Source organism: Protopterus annectens, chromosome 1.part1 (genome assembly GCF_019279795.1).
Source record: "Protopterus annectens isolate FY-2018-M chromosome 1.part1, PAN1.0, whole genome shotgun sequence".
Classification (NCBI taxonomy): domain Eukaryota; kingdom Metazoa; phylum Chordata; order Ceratodontiformes; family Protopteridae; genus Protopterus; species Protopterus annectens.
Window position 1 is genome coordinate 479,830,021 of NC_056726.1, and position 25,531 is coordinate 479,855,551.

At 38.3% G+C, this 25,531-nt stretch overlaps 1 protein-coding gene across 2 annotated transcripts in view; it reads left to right on the forward strand.

The window, feature by feature from the left end:
- The window catches only part of SLC35F3 (solute carrier family 35 member F3), a 1,790,855-nt gene that overhangs the window by 1,726,714 nt on the left and 38,610 nt on the right, over positions 1-25,531 (forward strand). For both annotated transcript variants that reach the window (XM_044076176.1, XM_044076184.1), the window contains one exon: positions 23,000-23,089. In XM_044076176.1, the coding sequence (XP_043932111.1) occupies positions 23,000-23,089 (90 nt within the window). The remainder of the gene's footprint in view (positions 1-22,999; positions 23,090-25,531) is intronic.

The following is a 25,531-nucleotide window of genomic DNA, read 5'->3' on the forward strand; positions in this document are numbered from 1 at the left end:
CACCACAGTGGAACAACAGTATGCAGAATGATTGGCAGTGGAGTTTTATGGTGTTGAGTTGCCAGCCCAGTGCTCAACCTTCCACAGAAAACACATGCACACACTCACACCTAGGGCCAATTTACAGTGTCCAGTCCACACAAGGCATGTCTTTGGAATGTGGGAGGAAACCAGAGCACCTGGAAGAAACCCACACAACCACAGAGAGAACATGCAGACTCTGCACAGAAGTCACCCCAGCTGAGAATTGAACCAGAGAACCTGTTACTATGAGACGACAATGCTAACTGCTGCACCACTGCTGCCACCCTTTAGTTAGTAACTAGTAATAGTAATATATTAATATTTTAGAGGTGGTACAGCAGTAGCGTTGTTGCCTCACAGCAAGAGGTTCTCCTGTTCGATTCTCAGCTGGAGTGCCTTCTGTGGGGAGTCTGTATGTCCTCCCTGCGGTCGAGTGGCCTCCGAAAGACATGCGTGAATGGGCGTGCCTTTGCTGAAGGTTGGGTGTCAGGCTGGCAACTCGGCACCATAAAAATCAACTGGCAATCATTAGTGGACCGGAGTTCTGCTGTGGCGACCCCTAACCGGGAAAAGCCAAAAAGACAAACATCATTAATATTTTAGAAAAGTAAAGAGTAATAGTAATGTATTATTTTTCACTAAAAAGTAACTAGTAATAGTAACTTATTACTTTTGTTAGTAACTAGTACAACACTGCTGGTGGACAACTGCCATTAACAGGCTTTACAATAAGATGAAGAATTGCTGTCTAAGAGTAAGAGAGAGTGAGCCCTAAACTGGAAACACTCCCTCCTCAGCTTAAACAAGCAAATAAGATTTCTTATGAAGTCCTCCAAAGCAAACTACAAATCTAAATTAGCTTCCTCAACTAAGGACAACCATAAAGCATTCTTTAATTGCATCCATAACCTAAACGGAAAGGCCTAGATTTGTACCAAACTGGTAGCTAATGATATGACATATACTGAGCCTGTGGACATAGCTAATCTGTTGGCTGACAGGTTCTGTGAAAACTTCACTCCCCTGTCCCTACCACACATATCCTATGACATCCCTACCTGTCCCTTACCTTGTATCTCTAAAGAGCAGGTCATAAATGCCCTCTCTAAGATGAAAAATACAGCATCAGTGGGACCGGATAACATTCCAGGCTGCGTCCTACATGGGCTCCAACAAGAATTAGCAACACCATTGGGTACACTGGCTTCATTCCAGCTGAATGGACAATGGCCTCAGTTATTCCCTTGCATAAAGGTGGTGCTTCCACTGACCCTGGGAACTATAGGCCTATTATCCTGACTAGCCTTATCTGCAAGGCCATAGAGAGAATCATTATGGACCTTTTCAACAAAGATATAGGTAATCTCCAAACACTTGATCATATTCAGTTTAGATGTGTCAAACAAAGATCATGTCTGTTAAACCTGGTGGACTTCTTCAAGACAGTCACCAAGGCCTTGGATGAGGGGAAATCTGTGCATACAGCCTACCTAGACTTAACCAAGGCTTTTGATACTATCCCACACTTAGGCATCACAGACAAACCCACCCAGCTAGGTATCAACCCTTATATCATTAGATGGGTCGCTAATGGCTCACTTATAGAACACATATAGTCAAATTAGGGGAATCCACCTCCAACAGCAGACCTGAATCAGTAATGTTCCATGGGGATAAGTCCAGGGACTTTTACTGTTTGAATCTATTTCTCTGAAGTACAAGCAAAAACTAAAGGTCTGTGACTGACAAAGTTTGCTGATGACTGCAAACTACAAGAGGGTCTTACACAAACAAATGATTGGTGCCAAAGTCATGGCCTTAACCTCAATGCAAAAGAAGTATTATCATCCCTTTTGGTAAGAGCAATGTTCCTGCTAGCTACCACATCAATAGCAACATCTTAAGTAGGCACTCAGTGGTGAGAGACCTGGGCACACAGGTTGACAGCAACCTCATCTTTGACCACCATGCCACAGTGGTAAGAAGGGCATTCAATATTGCTCATCTCATAAGTAAGGGCATTGCCTCCAGAAAAAAGAAGTTATAACATCCCTGTACTCTTCCTTTATCAAGCCAATAATTGAGTACACAGCCCCTTTTGGTATGTACCTTTCCAAGCACCTGAAGCAATTGGAGAGACCACAAAGGTTCCTTACAAGGAAAATTCTAGGTCTTCAGCATCTGTCCTATGTGGATCATCTGAAATCCCTGTCACTTTATTCTGTTTCATACAGAGTACGCAGACGTGATCTCTGCCTTCCATACAAGGCAATCTCTGACCTTGCTTTAATAGAAATACTGCATCTCCATAAGTAAAATGTTACATGGGTTACTCACTCTAAAGACCTTAACCTGGTATGTGTCATTAATAGAACCTGCTTGAAGGACAGATTTGTCTCTCAGAGGCTACCACACCTTTGGAACAGACTCCCACTTCATGTCAAGCAGAGCACCTCATGGGCCCTCTTCAAACACAGTCTGGACAATTGGATGGATAACCATAAATTCACACCTGGGGTTCCACTTGTGTCACTCTTGGACAGGGGCAATAGGTGCTGATCATGGAAATAAGGATAGAACTTGTCTAGGATTGTAAGGGCCCCAGGGCCATTAACATAGTAATTTCCTATGATCCTATGATCCTGTGCACTGAAGAGCAATGTAGACATCATTTCAGTGACCTCTGGAGGAGGAAAAGGGATACACTTGACAATTGGATTGAAGAATTTAGGACAGGGGACAGCCCACACCTGTGTAAGTATCAACTACAGAGAGTACTTGTAAGACTTAAAAAGGTGAATATATGCAAGTCTGGTATGCATAATGGTGTTCTGTTCTTTTCTGTTTTTTCCACAGCTGCCAATGATTAGGAGTGTAATGTCAGAGCCCACCGGGCTATACTGGCAAGAATGAGGGAAGCATGTGGTGTGTATGCAGAGTAAGAGTAGTGTGTTCTTGTAGCATGAAAGTTAAAGATAGCTTGTTTGGTATTTTATACAGCTGTATCAAATTAAGCATGCATATCCCAGCTTTAAAAGCAAGTATGTATGCATTAGTCTGTCGCACAAATCAACTGTAATAGTCCAATATACAATAGACAGCGGGGTAGGCCAGCCTCACTGGATCTGCCTGCCTCCTCCATGTGATCCAGCACCGATGCCCAGCACAGCACTGCCTCTGCTGCCACTCCACTACCTGCACCCTTAGGTAGTTCTGCCTTAGAGAGTAGTCCACTGGTACCCTCCGAGAGCTGTAGGAGAGGTGGTAATTTCATCATCTACACTGAGTTGCCAGTGACAGTGTATATGTGGTGTGCCACACAGTTGGTGCACACCTACACTGGCTGAATATGCTGCTGTCCATCATTGTGTGTAGTACTAGGAGGAAGATGAAGAGACATCAAGCATTTCAGCCACCAGCAGATTGAGGTGACAGTGAAGACAGTCCAGTGGGTGAGGACTCAATTTTCACTGTCTCCCAGCTTGATGGCTGTGGGTTCTGGCTATCCCCACCCTCACCCAAATCATGGTTTCCCCCAACCTTTTGTGCCCATCACTGTTCCTGTCTCTTGTTTGTATTGTCTGTCTGCAATTGCTTCCTCATCTACCCAGCTTACCTGCCCAGACATACCTACATCGCCTCCCCAACTTTCCTCTTTCTCTGAAATAAAAAATAAATTGTCACCTGTCCCACCAAAAAAAAAAAAAAATTGTCTCATACATAGCTCTCCATTTTGTAGATGTTCATAGGTTCATAGGCGTGTACTAGGCTAATGGCCCTGGAGCCTTTAAAAGCCTAGCCCATGTGTCTTCTTGACACACTTGATTCGGACCAATTGGCTGTACAACATGATTGTGTTGTGGTTACCCCTGTTTCTGGAGGTGACAGTCCAAATTCAGTAAATATTTTGTGCATATGTTTATTTTACACTGTTAAATAAATGGATAGCTATGGTTCTTTCCTGCCTCCCTTCTGCACATTCCTGTACTACTTTCCATTTGTTCTTCCCCGTGCTTGTTCCCTATTTCACCACTTTCCTATCTACCCCATTTCACCACTTTAATCTGGTCAAAAAATAGAATCACACACAACACAATGGATCCCATCACTTTGTGATCTCCATGATTGTACAGAGGTGAGCATTGAGCACCAACATGCAGCAACTGTGAACAGCAACAGACAGCTGTGGATACTCCCACCCAATGCCGCTTAACACTGCTGCTCTATGTCAACACAGCAACACATTTACTATTAGCAGTTCATGTCATTGCAATATCATTCTGTAATTAAGCATATTTCAAAGTATTAGATACACCTAGATTTGAACCCAATACCATCTGGCCCCAAAAAGGAATATATCAATGCATTAACACTTGCCGCCACAGAGTCTGTCAAGCAACAGGTGTGTTTCATAGACTCAGTACTAACTGCCAGACTTTAGTAATGTGGCTCCCATTTGCACACCGCTTAGCTGCATGCAAGCATGTGTATCACACATGCATGTACACTTTGCTAACTGTCGAGCAAACCTGCTGCCCACCCTGCTATGGAAAATTAAATATCATTATGTATTACTGCTGTTTACTGTCCTTTTATTCTCTATGACATGGCATTACATGTGGAAACATTACAAACTAAGGCCCCATCTGACAGTATGTCACATATCTGCAATATAGCCATGTGATGCCACCCCACCAAGCACTGCAACCCTAGTGTTTAAGTACTTTTTCCACACATACATCAACTACACTACAAAATGCAATATCAAATGCTGTGTGATATGCAATGCATATCAATCCGGTAACATGCAGAACTACAGCTATTGACCCATTGGCCTAAAACACCTTATCTGCAAGGTTATGGAGGGAATCAGCATGGACCATATCCACAGGGTATAGGTGACCTTCAACACACTTGACCCAACCCATTTTGTTTTTGTCCAGGGTAGATCTTGCTTATTAAACCTTCTGGACTTCTTTAATACTGACCCCAAAGACCTGGATGAGGGATAACTGGGTATCTCTCCTATGTTGAGTTATCCGAGGCCTTTGACACTATCCCCCATTCATGTCTCATAGTAAAGATCTCCCATGTGGGAATTAAGGCATACAGTAGTAGGGGATAGCCAACTGGCTCACCAACATAACACACTCTCAAAGTTGAGGGCTGCACCTGCACCATTAGCCACTTAGCATTACAATACCACAAGGATCTGTTCTGGGTCCTCAACTGTTTGCAAACTACTTCCCTGAATTACAAGCAATGCTTGCTGGCCTGTGGTTTACCAAGATTGCAGATGAGTAGTAACTGGACAAACTCATATAGAGTCCCCCATTGATGTTAACATATTACAGAAGGGGCTGACACACACAAATGATTGGTGACAAACTCACACACTGAGCTTTAAAGCATAAAATGCATCACTGTCCCCTTTGTCAATGAAGTACCCCTGCTAATTATGCTATACATAACACTCCTGAAACACAGTGTTGTGAAACTTGAGAACACATGCTGATAGCAATCTACACTTTCATCACTATGTGTCCATAGTGATGACATGCACATTCTGCATTCCACACATCATACATATGGATATCACATCCAAGACCAGGGGGGTCATATCTCTGCTTATCAGGCCACAGATGGAGTACAATGCTCCTTTCTATATATACCTCATAAGACACCTGAAGCAACTGGTGAAGAGACAGGTTTGTGCCTGGGAGAATCCAGGGCCACCAAACATGACATACATGGAAAGACTGACAGACCTGTCACTGTACTCATTATCATGCAGGCTGCTGAGAGGTGACCTATGCCTGGCCTAAGGAGCAGTCTCAAACCCTGTCCTACTGGAAATGCTGGACATCTGCAAATCAGATCTGCTCTAATAATGAACATCTAACTATGGTCAATAAGGGTACCTGTGTTTTTACATGGCTTCTAAACACCCTAGAGCCATTAGGCTAGTAGCCTCCTATGAACCTATGAAACTATGCAAGTCTCCCAACATCTTGTCTTTCACATGGCCTGTTGACATCATCTACTATAAGTTCACCTGCATTCTTGTAAAACTCAGATTTGTGCCATGGTGCTTGTGTAAAGTACTGTGCTCAGTAGCCTGTGTACTTAGGGTTTCTTTTCTCACTTTAGTCAGCTGTGTATATGTGTGCACGCACGCATTTGTGTGTGTGTGTGTGTGTGTGTGTGTGTGTGTGTGTGTGTGTGTGTGTGTGTGTGTGTGTGTGTGTGTGTGTGTGTGTGTTTGTCTAGACAGAAGAGCAGAAATGTGTATCCTACAGTTACTACTCCAATGGCTTAAATTGACAGTTCATGCAGCCCACCCAACATCTTGCCTCCCATATGGCCAGCTGATATCATCTACTATAACTTCACCTTCATTCTTGTAAAAATCTGACTTCTGCCATGGCACTTGCATAAAGGACTGTGCTCTATAATCTGTGTATTTAGATAGGGGTTCTGTTCTCACTTCAGTCAAGTGTGTGTGTGTGTGTTTGTGTGTGTGTGTGTGTGTGTGTGTGTGTGTGTGTGTGTGTGTGTGTGTGTGTGTGTGTGTGTGTGTGTGTGTGTGTGTGTGTGTGTGTGTGCTGTTGCATAACATTACATAGAGATTTTTAGACCACTATGTGGGGCAGTGTTATTACCATATTCTTCTCAGCAGACACAGTGGATGTCATTAGCTATATCAGATTTCTGGATATGCAGTACTCCCACCAGGGCAAGGTCAGAGACTGACCTGGATGCCAGACAGAAGTCAATTCATCCTATACAATAAAGACTACAGTGACATGGCTTATAATCTATCCACATACATTATGGCATAGTTTGTAGGCCCTGTGTTATCTTGCTGAGAAAGCCCTGTGGTCTCTCCAGCTGCTGCATGTGTCTGGTGGGGTACATGCAAAAGAGAGCATTATACTCTACTAGTGTTCTGATGAGGTTTGACTACAGTGCTGTCATACAATCTTAAGATCCCAATATGATGGTGTGAGTTACGATGTGCACAACACAGGCTTTCAGTGCCAGTGTGGACATGTAGTGGTCAAAGTTCAGAATGCTATATACATTTGTTCCCAGTGCTTGCATCACTGGGTTTCTGCATAGCAGGACTGTTGTCAGTGCTATGATTAACATGGAATTCCACTTTTCAGATGGACAACATAAACACCTTTCTGCATTTATTTGTAGATCATGTGCCTTTGTCACCAGTCATTTGTTTGCGTTAGCCCCTCCTGTACTATGTTATCATCGTTGTTGGACTCAATGATTGCACACAATATGCAAGAATCAGCAACTTGATAAGCCAAAAGCCATATACTTTAGCCTGAACTGTCAAATAGCTTCCAACAGTGAAGGGCCAAGAACAGATCCCTGGGGTTTTCAAGTGGCGACAGCTCTACTGGTACAGGTACTGGTACAGGTTGATTCACCAACTTTCACTGTATGTGGTCTGTTGGTCAGCCAACTGGTTACCCATCAACTGTTGTAAGGGGTAATCCCCAGCTGAGAGGGTTTCTCAATGATACCTGCAAGGGGGGGTTGTGTCAAAACCCTAGGCCAGGTCATGACAGGCAGTATGCACTGTCTTAGCATCTTCCAGACCTATCACATGGAATCAATGGGCTGTGACAACATCACAGATCACCAGTGGCATGACTCAGCACATAAACCTTCCCGAAGGACACGCACATCAAAGGCCCTAATACCTTAATAGTTCCCAGCCTTCATTACACCAGTAACTGTGTACAATGCACCCTTCTTCATGTACCTCCCCACACATCTTCAAGTGATGTGCAACTGAAGTGTACCACCTTTGTCACTGTGCACTGTCACACAGCTTATTGGTCATAACTAGGTATTTTTTATGGAATATACATGACTGTCTGATGGCATGGAACACCAATCAAATTGTTACACCAGATGCATGTGTGCTACCTGTTCTCCTTATAAACACACTACATATATAGGTGTTTAACAACATTAATGGAATGTATATTTGTGACAGTGTGGATCATGCCATATATATGTTTATATATGTGTGCGTATATATATATATATATATATATATATATATATATATATATATATATATATATATATATATATATATATATATATATGCCATGCATACAGGGCAACTAGCCTGTTCTGCCCATACTGTCACATACAGGTATAGCAGTGTCCCTCCTAACACCTCCAGCAGATCTTACAGTGCCAGAACAGTGTGCATGGTTACCCACATAGTGTGTGGATATATCATAATAGTTGCTCAAGTGTGTGTGTGTGTGTGTGTGTGTGTGTGTGTGTGTGTGTGTGTGTGTGTGTGTGTGTGTGCAGACTCATCTCTTATCACTCTACATCACATATGTTACTGTATGTCAGAGGCATAGGATTACTGGTGGTACTGTTTTGATATTGTTCATGATTGTAGTTGCTTCTTGTAATGTTTTCCATGATCCTTTACCTGTGCCTACCTTGATGGAGACCTCTGTTGAGAGTACACTCATATTCAGGCATATTAGTTTGCACAGCTCCACAATATGCACCCTACCCCATTTGTATGTCAGATCCCTGCATTATTCATGTAAGGATGCTTATCTCACACTGACATCCTCTCCATTGATATGTCACCTTGTGTGACAGTCACATAAAAACTTTTTCACTGTACAGTCCCTACTGTACTATATAGATATGTAATTGGTATTTCTATTACAGCCATCTTCCTTTGACGTACCCTCCTCTGCTGTACACAAGGGAGTTTCACCTCTCATCTTTCCCTGTGTTCATTCCTACAATTCATCTGTATGTCCCTGTTCAATACACACACTTCCCCTGAGTGATCATTTTACTTGACAGTCCATGTCCTGTTACAGATCATTAACACAGCTTTAGTACAGTATGCTAGAAAAGGGATATAATAATACTCTGCACTATAGGTACACTGTCCTGTACTGTGGACAATATACTTCACATCCATACCTCTCAACTGTCCAAATATCCCCATGATGTCCAGATGTTTTCCTTATCAAATATGTGGCTCTCTGCCATATCAGTGGGATGTTCTCTGAACTAATGTGACTCACTATTACATACATTTGAGTGCATACCTCTCAACTGTCCTTATTTGTGCAGAATGTCTGTTTTTTGTTTCATATTTGTAATATTTTCCTCATAACATTTTAGTTTTCTGGCAAATCATTGGCATGTCATTGCGGTGTGAAGTCAGAAACTGACAACAGACATGTGAGTTTCAAACTTCCTGCTCTTCAGAAAGTTCATGCTACTGTACACCTTATCATTCTATCAACTTGTTTAAGTCTGGAAGAGCAATATTAAATATCTAGCCCTATATTTTGGGCCTTTGTCCTGCATTATTTATGGCTTTGTCTAGATTTCTTGCTCAAAGAGGTTGAGAGGTATGTTTGAGTTTCATTCTATCACATTTCTATGTGACATCTATGGAAAATATGTACCTATTTGTGGTTAAATGTTCCTGCATTATGTTGGTCTTTGTGCAGATGCATTGCACTTATACAGTTTCCTGGCCAGTAATACTGCTGCCAACCACAAAACTTAGCTTAGACATTCCACGGGGCATTAACATATATTGCATGCTGGTGCTCACCTCGCACCACCGCAGAAACATGTAAACTCTGTGTAGGCTTCGCGCAGAGCCTACACATAGTTTATTGAATCCCAGGGATACTATCTCCATGGTCACATGCCTCAGGAAGGCGAAATACCCCACAAGTGTAAAAAAAATATTTATACGCACTGGTATCTCACTGTGCACACAGTGCTAAAACAGTGTTGTTAAAATAACCAGGGAACTGTTTATTTTTAGTTTTCTTTCTCTCCTTATTTTATTTCATTTTATTTTCATTTATATATTTTTGTTTATACGGTTTTGTGATAACCAAGGCAGTAGACTGATCACAACAGATCAGTTTCGGTTACTGTCTCAAAAAAATTATAATATACTAAGCCTATAGTGTACACAATGTAAATCAAAATAGTTATATAATCTGCAATAAGCTGGCAACAAATACAAAATGTACAGGAAGTGCATACAAAAGAAAGTGCAAAAATGTCAGTACATTTATGGCATACACATTAATCAATGACGTGTTAATCTAATGACATTATTTGCAATAGTTTGAAAATCATGACAATGTCAATACATTTCAAATCTGAAGTATGCATCAAAGACATATTAAGTGGACCACTCATTTTTTACTGTGTTGAACATTCATTTTGAGAAACTGGATTCAGGGAGATTACATTTAAGGAGACAGGTTTTACTAAATGACAGATCTTTCTTTTTAAACTACTAACCATTTAAAAGAATAAAATTAACACGAGTTTTACTTTCTGGCACAATATTCTGGAATAAATCAGAAAAATAAAAACAATTAGTTATTTGTTTGCCATGCTACAGGCTAATAATGTTTAGGTAAGAACCAGTTATGACCCCTACTGTGTTAGATTTGCATAGCCTTCAAGAACAGTCACAGAAAATTATTTATATATCAGCTAAACTAAAAACACCATCCATCAGCAAATTGATTATAACTCTTAAATTAAGAATTAATTGATCTATGTGCCAGAATCTATTAACCATATGCTACCCCCTTTATAATTAAAGGAAATATTTTTATAACTATGGGTGGATCAGTTTATATGGATTGTTTTTCCTACTTTTTTGTTTTTACTGCCTAGCATAGATTGTTCCATTACAGCATTTTATTAGATTAAAATTATTGACTGTATCATTTGTTGTGCATCCTGTTTCACCTTACTTCTTCCATAACCATTCATCTGGTTCAATATATTTAACAAAGCTTAAAATATATCTCTTCAAAAGATGGAGTATATACCTATTATATTTGTACACAAATGGTATGTATGACAATACAACAAAAGTTACAGTCAGGAAGTATGAACTATGGAGCACTTAGCTCAAGAACAAGAAACTGCACAGCCATTGCATCCAAACACAAACATAAATTAAAATATTTAAATCTCATTGGCTCTTAGTGACATGAAATACTTGTATTCGTTTTGACAATACTTCGGGTCATGGAGTAGATAAACAATATATTTTTAGAGGTGCGCATTTCAATGCATCCTGTAACTTCTAACTCAGCTTACCAAGTCTGAATGGTGTAACATAATACAGATAAAGAAAGACTAAACTCCAGGACAGAATGGTGAACAAATGCATTCTGCCAAAATCAAATGGTTAATTATAATTAATGTAGGTCCTTTTCCAAAAGATGTAGTGTTCTGGAAATATGCAGTATTTTGGAATAGAATACCGGTTGTCGCAAATATTTACACTAATACCTGCAAAATCCAAAACATGGTCAGTGGTAAAGGTTTACGTTTCTTATGAAATAACACTTTTACAGAAGTAAGAATAGATTCCTTCTATGTTCTTTTACAAAACAAGGATAGAGTCCTGATGTTGGTATTGGTTGTCTGGGTTGGATTATTTAGCCTGGGCATCAGAGGAGATATTGGGAGGATGAAAGTGAGTAGCTCATGTCTAGATCTTCTTTCCCTGGAGATGGGAATTTTTTGTGGTCAAATAACCCTAAATTACAGAATGGCTGCAGAAGGTAAAATGTATCAACAGCAGCAAGACATCACAATGGGTTGGCACAGATACGTGTGCATGTGCAGGCATGAATAACACTGGAGTTCAAGTAGGTAGAACCCAATCGATCACACGGACAGTATTAAGAGACTCCGCAAAGTCTCCTGTGTCATCTACAGCCATCAGATACTGGCACTAAATTAGCAAAGATGAGGTTTAAATGGAACATGAAGGAAAGTGGTGAGAGAGAAGAGTGATGGGGCAAAGATGTAAACATTCAGGACAAGAGCAGAAAAATAACCTTAGGTGTAAACGCACACACATACATACAAACATACAAGTCTGCATACATGCATGCATGCATACACGTTCACATACACACACACACAGACGCACACACACACACACACACACACACACACACACACACACACACACACACACACACACACACACACACACACAAACAAGTATGCATACATACATACATACATGCATGTACATTCACACACACACGCACATACATAAACATGCATACATATACTCATTTATATATCATAGCTTGCCTACACTGACTTAATAGGCATCGGAGTATTTTATGTGAAATATCCTAGTTAGCACTTTACAGTTATTTCTTCAGGATTTCATGTTACAAGGACAGTTTTATTTTGAGAAATGACAATGCAAGATCATATAGCATAATCAGCTTCAGGCAAAATGCATTTTAGAATTTGACCTTCGGTACTAAGGATCTGGCTCTTTAAAATTCAGACTTTTATAGCAGATTCAAAATGCTGGCATGGCTTGATAAGCTACTCACTGAACCTTTCCTTTAATCTTCATATTCAATAAATAATATAAATAAAACAATAGTGATAAGAAAAGTATAAATATATAAGTGATCATAGGTCAATCATCATTTTTATTAAAATACTGCATAAGTTTATGTCTTGCATGCATCTCAATTGTGCCATTGTATTATCAACAAGTGACAGATTCTATAGTATCAGCAATTATTACGTGTGAAAATACAGTCTCCAAAATATGTTGTAAGAAGAGAGGTAAGAGAACAAAGGATATTTAGAATTAGACTGATACAAAGAAGCATCTTCCACTTTCTTTGCCCAAACTGTTATAAGTAACAAAGATATAAGAAAAACGAAGCACTATCCTATACTGCTGATACCCTGCTAACACTAATGTGACCAAAAACCTGGATGTTTGATGGTGTAGACAGGGAGAATGGGCAGGTCTATTCTGAGGGGAAGTAGAGTCCTGACCGCAGCTTTCACGATGCCCCAGTGGATGCCAGAATTCAGGCAAATGAGATCAGTGTCTGGACATGTGGGAGGACTAAGGCAGTGGGCTGCTGTAAGGATCAGCTCACTCTCATTGCCCACACAGCCTAACATATGATGTCAACTCACTAGGAAGGGTTAGGACAACCAAGAAAAATATATATATGATCACTTCCCTTTGTCCTGTCCCACCCTACAGTGCCTGGTAGTCAATGCAACTCTTATTGCCATGAAGTAGAGGCCCCCAGATGCAGGTGCTCACATGGTAAATGAGCTAACATTTGGGAAGTGTGATGTCAGCAACAATGGCAATTAACCAAAAATAACCAAAAACAAACAAAGGACTCCTGCATATCAGACTATTAGGTTGCACATAAATTGTTTATACTTAGCTGGCTCAATATATGCTTAAGGACTCTCTTGCAATAATTTGATATAGTACTTTCAGAAGACTGGTGGGTTCCAACAGGCAAAAAAATTCAGTGAGTTTAATAAAGCAGTTCTAGAAGCACAGAGGAGATCTACTCATCCAGGTGTTCAGAAATTAAAGGACTCATTACCTCATTCTGCCAGTGTAACCAACTGTATTTTATTTTTTTTTTATTTTATTTCACTACACTGCATTTCTCATTTTGTTTGTGTAGTTTATAATTTTCTGTCTTCCTTTTCTGAATTGCACCCCCCCACACAATTTTTGTTCTTAGAATGGAATATTAGTTAATTATATAATGACTCCCTATTACTATTTGAAAACGTGCATGCTGATTGGCCCAGCCCAACCAGCATGCCCATTGTAAATCCCACAATATACCAACAGAAAAAGGTCCAGTCACCCAGACTTTTTTCTGTTAGTATAAAGTGCCCCAAAACCTTTTTTTGACAATTAAAAAAAAGAGAGAGAAAATGGAGCAATGGAGACTTTATTTTCTCTGTTGCTTCTGTTTCAAAGCATTGATGTACTTGGTATGCGTGGGAACGGAAGTCCCATACGCATGCGCAGTACATCAAAATGAAGAAGCAGTATACCACAACTGGAGGAAGAACAGTAATCCTCCGTTATACAAAGACATTATTTATGAAAAGTAAGTATTTGTTTTCTTAAATAATGTCATTGTATAATAGCAATAACCGACTCCGTGGTTGTGATTTACCCATGGTTGCCTTTGTTTAATCACTCTGGCTTCACCCTCATGACTAAGCCACACCAACCATAGGTAAATCTTCAATATACCACACCATGTCGTTGGTTATTGCTTTAATCATTAGACAAATAAGTGTATGTGTGGTCTCCATTGCTGAGAGGCTATAGAAGTTGAATGCTGGAGAAGCTAAAAATGCTGAAAATATAAATTTAAAACTTGAAAAAGTAAAGTTAGCTTGGATTTACAAGGAGAAGGACTCAAAAGGTTGAGAAGCAAAATTCAAACTATCAAAAGGTAAAGCAGCAAGAGAGAGAGAGAAATTGTCTTGGATTCAGAAAAAAAAAGGATAAAAATATGAAACATAAGCGTTGTGTCCTGGAACATGAAGTAAGCACACCAGTAAGGGACAAATAAATGATATACAGTAGAATATCATCACTGTAAAGTCCAGAATGAACAAGAAGAGGAAAAGATGAAGTCATGAAAACCCAGACAGCAGAAGAAGTAGTTTAAGAAACAAGCCATGCAGGAAAGCGAACAAGCAAAAACAAATTTAGTAAGTGATGACAGCAAAAGAATAAGAAAAGTAATTACTAGCAATCCAGTGGTAGGAGATAGGAAACGCCAATGAATATCCAAGTCCAAAATGTAAAACAGGATTTAATTAACGCAAAAAAATACAAGTACAACACGTTTTTGTCACTCAATGTAACTTCATCAGCACTCATTGACTTAACATTGAGTGACGAAAACGTGTTGTACTTGTATTTTTTCGCGTTAATTAAATCCTGTTTTACATTTTGGACTTGGATATTCATTGGCGTTTCCTATCTCCTACCACTGGTTTGTTTTTTGCTTGGTTTTCTTCACTAGTGTTATCTTCCGTTTTTTTGGGATTAATTACTAGCAATGCAAATGATTGCCTATACAAAAGCATGATACATGTAAAGGAATGCTTAGCTGGACCTCATCAAATGTGAATAAAAGTAACAGAAGAATTGCTGTCACTAAGACAGATTGAGGAAACAAGCCAAAATATGTCCCAGAGACTATTGAAGAGGAATGCTTAGGAAAAAGTAGTGAAGATCTACATGTAGTCCTTGACACAGAATCAAGGCAATGTTTTGGTTTTGATGGTGATCCACGCTCTCTGGCATGGTTGGCTGGGAGGAATAGTATAAAGCAGCTATAGACCTATTCTTGTCACAAGGGGAAAGGGAGGGGAATTAGCATTGTCTACACATCCCATGGTGGACAACAGAATCTTTGCAAAGAACAAATATAAAAAGGAAGAAGGAGAAATCATGTCAAGGCTTCTGAGTGTGATGCATGGGAGTACCCATGTTTACATATGGCACCAGCATCTAACATGGTTCCCAGTGAGCTAATTGGTCACTAACATGGATGACAGCCACTGACATAGCTTCTCAAATGAAGCTCTTTTCTCCATTGCATAATATAAGCAGCCAAAAGATTATGCCTTCCAAGAACTCAGATGGTCTGGCTAACAAAAGGGTACGTCTAGGATCAGCCAAACTGGAACGTGCTTGTTATATAGAAAGATAAGGGCTAGGGAATGTCTCATGTTACATAACGGTCAGTGATTGGGTGAGGAGGGTCTTAAAATGATGGATCATGATACTTTACTGCAAAAGGAAACATAGTTATTTATTTATTTATTTTGTTTTATTGACCAGCTGGATCCCATTTGACAGGGCCTATTTTCAGAGAAGGCCTGTGGTGATTTTCATACTGACTGATGCAAATTTGCCCAGGTCACTGGGAAAGATACTATAAAAAAATGAAAATGTGTAACTACAATACAGTCTTTTAAATATGTCTGAGCTACCCCTAACTCAGGAAAATAAGATCTTGGTTTTGCATCTCATCCTAAGGATTACATCACAAGTACAGTGCAGAATTCTTAGCCACATTCCCAATACTGCACTAGAGCATCAGTACTAAAAAAGGAAATTCAAGCACCTGGTATTTAGGATTGCCACTTTTCAGGATGAACAAAATAGGGCATTTTATGGAAATTTGGGATTTTATTGGTCATACTACACCCACAAGCATCACAAAAGACCATACTGCACTGTTTTACCAAAATAAAAGCTCTCTTTCATAAAATTTAAATAGTTCACATTGTTTTATGTAATAGTAAGGTATTTTGGTTACAAAATAATTGTTTTATGCAAATATTAGAGGAAACATAGTAAATACTTTTTGCCATAAACTCTGTCAATTTGTCATTTCTGAATTTGTTCACAGGACACAGTTGCCCAAACAGGGACGGCCTCACATTAAGAGGGATAGGTGGTAACTTTACTAGGAAGTACAGCTCACAGCCTTCCTATCTTCCTGGAATATTAGGCCAGTGTGCAACTTGTTGTGTTATGAGTAAGCCAAATAAATAAAGATGAGAGAAGACAATTTGAAAGTACTGAAGAATGACCTTGGGCTGTATCTAAAGAGAGAGAAATGAGTGAAATTAACATCATAACACTGAATCAGCGAGTACCCTAGAGGTCATTATTAGTTCCAAATATATTCTCAGGTTCTACTTCACATTCAATAAGCAACACAGAACTACTCCAATTTAAATACACAAATGATGTGAAAGATTGTATTGATTATATCTTTAGCAGATAAGATGGAAGCAGGGGAGGCTCATGCTATTGGACTGCAGGACTGCAGCTTGCAGCCTCCCCCCAGAAAATAAAACAAAATTAAAAGAAAAAAAAATGAAATGAAAAAAGAAAAGAAATAAAAAACAAATGCGAGTCCCAGATTTCCATAGATGCATGATTGGCATTCCCAGAACATTACGCATGTGCACAGGAATCCGGAGTGCTGGTGAACCATTCCGTTTAGGAAGACAGCCATTCATTGTACAGAGATCCCAAAAGTCTATGCAGTTACAACTGCATAGACTGGAAGGGGATTGGACTGCAATGTCTGCAGGCTAGAGCCTGCTCTCATGGGGACAAGGACTTTGCTGCTGCTGTCTCATGGGGCTTTTGAAACACGCATCGCAGGATGTTTGAATTAAGTGGAATGGAATTGAGCTGCTGCAGGGAATTAAGCTCAGGTAGGGTGTTTGAATTAATGAAGCAGTGTGTGTGTGTGTGTGTGTGTGTGTGTGTGTGTGTGTGTGTGTGTGTGTGTGTGTGTGTGTGTGTGTGTGTGTGTGTGTGTGTGTGTGTGTGTGTGTGTGTGTGTGTGTGTGTGTGTGTAAAATGACTCAGGAAATATACCTGGTGGTGGCTAGGCTCAAATCCTGTACCTTGGGAGTAGGTAGCAAGAGCATGAATTCCCTACCCACCACCACTTGCGAAAAATTTGCTTCATATTTCTGTTCTGTTCCTCATAAAATCTGTGGTTTTCTGGAAAATAATGACAGGCATTTGAATTTCAGACTTCATATTCTTCAAAAAGTACATGGTAACACAAAACATTTTATTCTAGCAATTTTCTGTTTATAAGATCAGTATTTGAAATTTCTCCCTAATTTTGGGGCAGTATTCCCCCATTGTTGGCTTTGTCCAGGTTTTTTGCGCTAACAGGTTGAGAGCTATGGTGAGAACTGAATTCACTGAATATGTTTAGGGGCTGTTTAGGGGCTGTATTCCCCCATTATTGGCTTTGTCTAGGCGTTTTGTGCTAAGAAGTTGAGGGTTATAGTGAGACCTGAATTCACTAAATGATAGCCATTTAAGTTTCAGTCTACCTGTCTTTCAAGAAACAGCTGATTTGGCATAGTGCTATATTGCTCTGACTGTAGTGCACAGTGTCCTGGGTTCAAGTCTTGGCAGTGAAATGCATGGTGGAAACACAGCATTTTATTATAACAACTGAATCCCTAGTTTTTGGGCTTTTGTTCCCCCCCAATAAATTTTGGCTTTTTCCAGATTTCTTGTACTTCAAAGTTGAGAGATACAGTTGAGTGTTGAGTGGATTTTACAAGGAGCTGAGAGGTTGAAGAGATGTTTAGTGCTGCTTATGTTTAGTCTGCTTGCATTATTAATAACACAACAGGTAGTGTACTTGCTTTTGATGCAGAAGGCTGGGCTGTGGGTTCTACTCCCACAGTATATAGATGCGTTGCTGATACTGTACTGTGTTGTACTTTTAAAGGGGGTGGATGCTTCAGTCCTGAGAATGTCTTCTTTGGTAGAGATACCTTAATGATAAACCTGTTATCAGTTTGCCATCCATTCCCTATTGCAATATTACTACGTATCATTTTTTAATGTAACATTGGCAAATTATTCCTCAAGGGCAACATGCACTTTATTTGTAGATGAAACAATGACAGATAAAGTTGTGTGCTAGCAACAACCTCTTCATCAGTTACATATCTCTTTAATGTGAAATTATTTAGATGACTTTTACTTCTGCAGGGATTGTGCATATTTACTGATACTGGTGGACTGTAGAAGTTTGAGTAGACTTTTATGATGGAAATGTTATGAACTGGGCAGTTTTGTCATTATTGGTGCATGCATTTTGTTTCAATGTTTACTGGAAAAATGTTCAAAACAATAAATTTAAAATGCTTTCTAACAACTATACTGTATTATACAAGGAATATAATTTAATACAACCAGGAAGGTGTATCAAAGAACACGTATGCTTCCTGTGCAAGGGGCCTATGATCTGAAAACAGCCCAAAGTTAATCTTTATCTGCCACTGGCCAGATGTATTTTCTTTGAATGTGGGTTTCAATGCTGTTTCAATGAATATGAGTTTCAAGGGCAGAGAAGTTTTAATGCAAAGTCTATTTTTATTGTGAGACTGCATTGCTTTGTTTAGCAGATGTCTATTAATGTTTGTGCTGTAAAATGTAAAATAAAACTTTTAAATGAAATCCAAATCATCATAGATTAAGAAGGATGCCCATTAGAGTGTTTATGATAAATGGGGTGAAATGGCCAAGTAATGTGACATTGGAATAGCTGCAGGGGAAAGTCCCCATTTGACCATGATTTTATGAGGGGTGAAGGGCGACAAACTTAGACAACCCTGGCTGAAATATACCTCTCAGCTGTCTAGATTTTTGCAGAATGAATAGATTTTTGCTTCTTATTTTTGGTTTCTTCCTCATGACATTTGTGGTTTTTTGACAAATTATTTAGGAATGAAGTCATTAAATAATGACAGACATTGAGATTTAGACTTCATATCCTTCAGAAAAATGCATGCAATACCTGTTATTCTGTCAACTGTCTAAGTTTATAAAAGAGCAATTTTTAGTACTGTTTGTATGTTCCCCCAATATATTTGGCCTTGTCCAAATTTCCTGCATTAAGAGGTATGAGCAAATAAATCACTTTATAGAATTAGGTATATCCAAACCACTCAACTGTCTCCAATTTTTGGCTCAAAATCTTGCTCTCCCCCTAATAATTCCTCTGCAAAATGGCAAATTTGGAAGAAAATGTGGATGGTTTACAATTAATAAATAATTGTAATGATCAGAGTTATAGATTACTTTTAATTTCAGAAATGCATGTAGATTCTCTTATTTTGTCAGCTGCTCAAGTTAACAGTACTAATAATAAAAAAGAGTCCCTTCTTTGACAGGTTCCCAGCTGTATTGTATGGCTATTTTATATTTTTGCATCACATTTCTTGTCCATTTTTCAAAAAAATATGGTTTTCTGGCAAATTACTGGCAAATCATTAAAGATTGAAATAAGAAAATAATGACAGACATTTGAGTTTCAGATTTCATACCCTTCAGAAAATTCATACGAATGCAAGCCCTACTATTCTATTATCTTTCTAAGTTTATAAGAGAAATATTTAAAAATTGTCATTATTTTGGGCCTTTGTCCCACTTCTATATATGGCTTTGTCCAGATTTCTTGCTCTGAGGTTGAGAGATATGACAAACGTGTCAGGGCCATCTCAGTCAGCCAGAGACATTTCAAATTGTGACATACTTGTTGCACCCCACTCTCCCATGTAGTGACTCTGGATGTGAATAAGCAAGGCAAGGAGCAATTATGCAGTGTTAAGTGAGCAGATTATCCCCCCATCCAAGGTAGACACAAGTATTACAGTGGCTTTTCATCTGACCTTGATTTTGCAGAATGTTCTGGCTTTCTGTCATATTTTTTATACTGTTGATTTATGCTTCTTCTTATTCAAAAATGTATGTTGTTGCAGTGCCTGTTGCTCTGTGTTTAAGTAGCAATGCTTTAATGACCAAGAGGTAAGCTTGACTAAGATGGTTAGATGCAAGTAAGCTTTAATAAGCATACTGTTAAAGAATTACCAACATTGAAAGCCTTTTTGTTGTTTCCATGCAGAGAATATTTACATAACTAGATAGTGTATAAGCCTTGGGCATTGAAATGCATATGGCAGTATTTGTAATAAAGGACAGGATTACAGTATTTTCAGAAGCTCATTACATTTGTTGGAGACTTGCAATCATCTTTGCAGGCTTTACCCGTAAACTAAACAGAATGCCAATCTAACATGTGTGATCCATAACCTGTGCAGTAATCCTTTAAGCAATTTATCTTGAGCTTGTTTCTTGTTTGCTGTTCATTTTTTATGTTGATCGTGTTTTCCCCATGAAACAAATAGATAGTTGTTGTCATGCAGCAGGTCTTTTTTTGAATAAGAAACATTTTTACAAGTGGGGTATCACAGAAATTGCTACATTCAGCATGCTACTTGGTACTTTTATAAAGCTGAATATAAATTATGATTAGAACTGCAGTGCAAGGAGAAGTGGTTTGAGTTGAGTGCTGCTTGTTTTTTATACTTGATTTTGACTGGCATTCCAGTAATGTAGTTAAAAAGTAATTTATTTTTTCATGCCTCACAACCTGTTTGTTTCCATCTAGATATTAAGTAAGCTGTCATGTAGCCAATGCACTGAAATATTTTTTCTTCTTCTACACTTCATTTTGTCTTGATTGGGCTCTCATACTGATGGTTTGGCACCCATGGTAGCGTATTTAATTAAAGTCCCAGTTTTTGGTTTTTTTAGCGTAGCCACACCCCTTTCTAATTGGTCACACCCCTTCTTGTTGGCCCCGCCCATCCAGCTGTCTCCTGCAGCCACCCTTTGATTTGAAGCCACCAGCCACCATTGGATGGAAGTAATTTATATAGTATTAAATAAGATGCATGCTTCAGCCACAAATCATATTCTAAGGTTAAATAGAAACATGTTTAAACTGTTAAGATGTAGATGATTGTTATAAAAACAAACTTACAAACTTATTTTGGTACCAAAACACAAACATTTCAGATCTTTGTGATAATTTTGGGATCACTACTAGTGTTGAGCAATCTCTGGATGCTCTTATTGACTTTTATGTAAAAAACATATGGTGACTTAGGCTTAATCTTAAGATATAAAAATTCACAGCTCTAGATGCCTTTATGGAGCATGTTCAGAGTTCAAGCAAGATGTTTATAAAATGTCATAAATTTCTTGCAACCTCCAAGAAAGTCTAACCGAAAAATTACAAAGAATAGTAACTAAAAACTCAAGAAGATAAATAATGACACAGCAAAAAGTGCAAATGTTTAAATATGCTTTCTTTTGAGTATGGGAGATTATGAAAATATGTAAATATTGTCCATAGAGCAAAGAGGAAAACTTCTATTGCTGCAATTCTGAGGTTTACAGAAAGTATAAATCAAGGGTAAGTTTAAACTCTATGCCAGTATTTATTTAAATTACAGAAAATGTGTAGTAAAACCACAGTGGTTTAAGGATGGTTCCCCCTAGAAGGGGGTTCTGGAATTGTCTTCTAGATCAGAACAATAAATATTAAGTTTCTTTAAAGCTTTAGAACTTCATGTGAGTGAGATAAAGTATAACATCTAGTAAGAAATATCAGACAGCTCGATTAAATGCATTCCCCTTTTCATGCATGTGTATAAATAGCTTTTTTTTGTATTTAAAAGAATTTAAAATGTATTGTTCTTAAAACAAACTCTGGTGCTTTTCTCACTGGGCCTTCACTGAAAATGGGCTACTACCCACTCAGGCTTTCCCTGTAATCAAATGCCAATAAATAAATAAAGTGTTCAGAGGAATACCATCACTTGTTCAGACCTGTATGGCATTGTAACAAAAAAAAAATAGAATTCTCTCTGGTCTATGAAATTATAAACAGAACATTTCAGTTATTATCTGTTGATGAGTTCAGAAATAGGTAGAATGTCAAGACTCAGACAGCCACAGTGATCTTCTAAATCAGAAATGCAATAAAATAATGAACAAGTAAGATTATTTCTGAAAAGAACAACATTTATTAGGTCATATGGTTGCTAATGCTTCAGAGTGGAAAATAGAAATAATAATGTTTCCTTACCAATATAATGAAATAACATACAGTAGATTGTGGCTGCCATTCTGATAGAGCTAGGGATGTTCTGCATTTAAAAATACTGGTTTGGCTGATCTAAGAAGACTATTTTATAGGTAACTGTTTGAGCTTAATGGGTACAGTGTGAATGAATGGGATAGTATATATATTTTTTTTCAGAACATGTGACTGGAAGAATAGTACAGCATAGCACATGGGACATATCTACATTAAAGGATAACATACACAGTGATGGTATTCTGCACTAAAGTCATATGCTTTGGTATTTTAAGATTAGGCACAGAGTATCATGGAGGAAAATGTTTTTCCCTTTTGTGCTTTTGCAGATCTTAGTAAGATTATTGTTAAGTACTTTTACTATAATGATGTAAAGTATTATATATAATCAGGTTTGTATGGCTGGAAAATGTAGCCTATAAATCAATGAATACCTAATGTTATGTACTGAAAACTGTACTAAATTTGCTGTTTTACAAAATAATTACTTTAAAATCACATAGACTCCTAACTTTTTAAGGGTTTTCAACAAACTAAATTTGAACTGTTTATTTCAGCCTTCAATATCATAGTAAATTTTGGAATTGCTGTCACTAATCCCACTCTGATATCCCTTGGAATTGTTCTGAGTGTCCTGGTAAATGCAGGTAAGTAAAAAAGCAAGTTACATCACTGTTTATTTGTCATTATAATCTATATGTATAATCCAGCTGAAGCACATTTACTTTTGATATGAATAACATTTCTATTTCATAACTGATGTGTAACACATCTTTTTCTTTGTTAAAGAAAAATGAATGTTGGAATCGTAAAATTAAAGGATTTCTTCTTTGGTGTATATTCGCTGAAGGCATTAGCAACATACGTTTATGATTGTTATATACTGAATGCCTGTTAAGCTAATTGTGTTTGCAGCTTTAACTTTGGGATTAAAGGTCACTTCTACAAAGATTCTGTGAAAGAAAACACAAGAACTGTGCTACTTGTATAGTACCATATCAAGTCCAATAGCATTTTAAAATAAAGTTGCAGAAGCACATTCTATCCAATATTGTAAAAGTGAAACAACTCATTTAGAGATGGTATAGAAAAGGTTCTTCAGCATTTTCAGAATGACAGTACTAAAACACTATGACTGGCAGTTATTGCCTTCAAATGCCCTGTTTGCAAATCAAGTTGGCATACCTCTCACAGCACCAATGACTATAGTTCAATGTTTCAAGTAGCTTGCTTTTCCTGACCCATTAATAAATGTACATTTTTTCAGTCTTAAAAATGAATTGTTGTTACATCTATGAGGTATTGAAAAGAAGTACCTTAGCTTAAAAAGTATGGATCCAAACTATCAAGAACAGAATTATAAATGGGGTTGTCCAGACTGCCTTCATCCCAGCCATTAAAATCCAGACACTTTGTTCAAGCTTTATGCTTTTGGAGTCCCCACACCAGGCCATAAAACACACCCACCTATGGTATAAAAGACAGGACCCTATTATGCTAGGACAGAGTACCTATCAGGCCATCATATTCAAGGCAAGGACATGGGGTGATGGTTACTTTCCAGAGTTCCTTATCTCTGCATCTGTACAACCTTTGATTCCTGGCCTGTTCCTGTATCATTAAAATGTACAGTAGTATTACTGTATTTTATAGTTTCTCTACAGTGAAATTAGATGCCTGCAGTTCTCAGACATCATTCAATTAGTTTCTTTGACTGCATTCATCACTCTGGCTCTCCAGGTAAGAGAACTATCCCCAAGATGCTTAGTTCTTAAGCTGCAGGCTGTGCTTACCTGACACAGGTGTGAATGTCTAGGTGATTATATTTTTGCTTTCATATTATACCATCATTTTATGTCATTAATTATTTTGGTACAATCTGTTTGGATTTTTAAGTATTTTAGTTCTCAAATACTGTGGTAGAGATCTGGAATAATATCATATCCGATGAGATTAAGAAATTTAGCATACTTAATAACATTAATATTAATCTTAATGATTTATAGAGGGCATATGGCATTTTCTGATTGTACTGACAGTGATTAACCTGGTGCCTTATCAATATTGTTATTTTTGTCATCCATTACCGGTTAAGACTGCTACTATTTCAAGGACTTGGAACTCCCGTTCTACTTCCCTGGTTAAGAGGTTTTTATTAATCCCAGTCACTTTTAGCATGCATGCCTCATTTCTGTATCAAAAGAGGGATAACATCACCTTCTTATCACCTCTTAGGCAAAAGAAAATGAAGAGCTTCTACATAAAAAATAATTTTGTACCAGACCAGTATGATCCTCTTTTAAAATGTGAAGGTTCATGTGATCAATGATGTGAAAATTCACAAGCAAAGGGCGAAACAAAACAAGTAGAAGTCTATATATGGTGCTTTTCTTATCTCAGTATGTTTTTCACATACACTGGTTAAGTCTGATAGTAGTAGCATGTCTGTTGTAGTAGAATATAATGGCGCAGCAAATGTGTGCATCCTCATGCACACAACACACACACACACACACACACACACACACACACACACACACACACACACACACACACACACACAAAACAGTATGAAAAGTATATTGAAAGAAGAGTTTAACCAAGTCACTGGTGAAAGCAAATTTTGTTTACATGACTGTTGGCTTGCATTCTTTATGTAAACCCCCTACTGCAGAATGTTCATATGTTAATACTAGGCTATTTGCCTTTTTGAGTCATTTTAAATTTAAAAAAAAATTTCCCTTCCAAAAATGAGAATCAAATTCTGTACCTTGTGTCTCTGAGGAGAACCATTGTACCATAGCCCAGCATATAATAATATTTATTTGTTAACCTGGTAGACACACTGGACACACAGTCCCTTTTCAGGGGCGACCTAGGAGCAATGCCTGGTTAAGTGACTTACTCAAGTGCACACAGTTAGGGCTGATGGAATCAAACTCTGTACCATAAGAACTACAACTTACCCCCATTAGGGAAACCACCGTAAAAAATTTCTCCAAAGCCAAGTTCACGCTTCTTAAGACAGAAGTGGCAAACTTAACGGCACCCATGCTGATGGACAATAGAGGGATGACTGCTGAATCCTA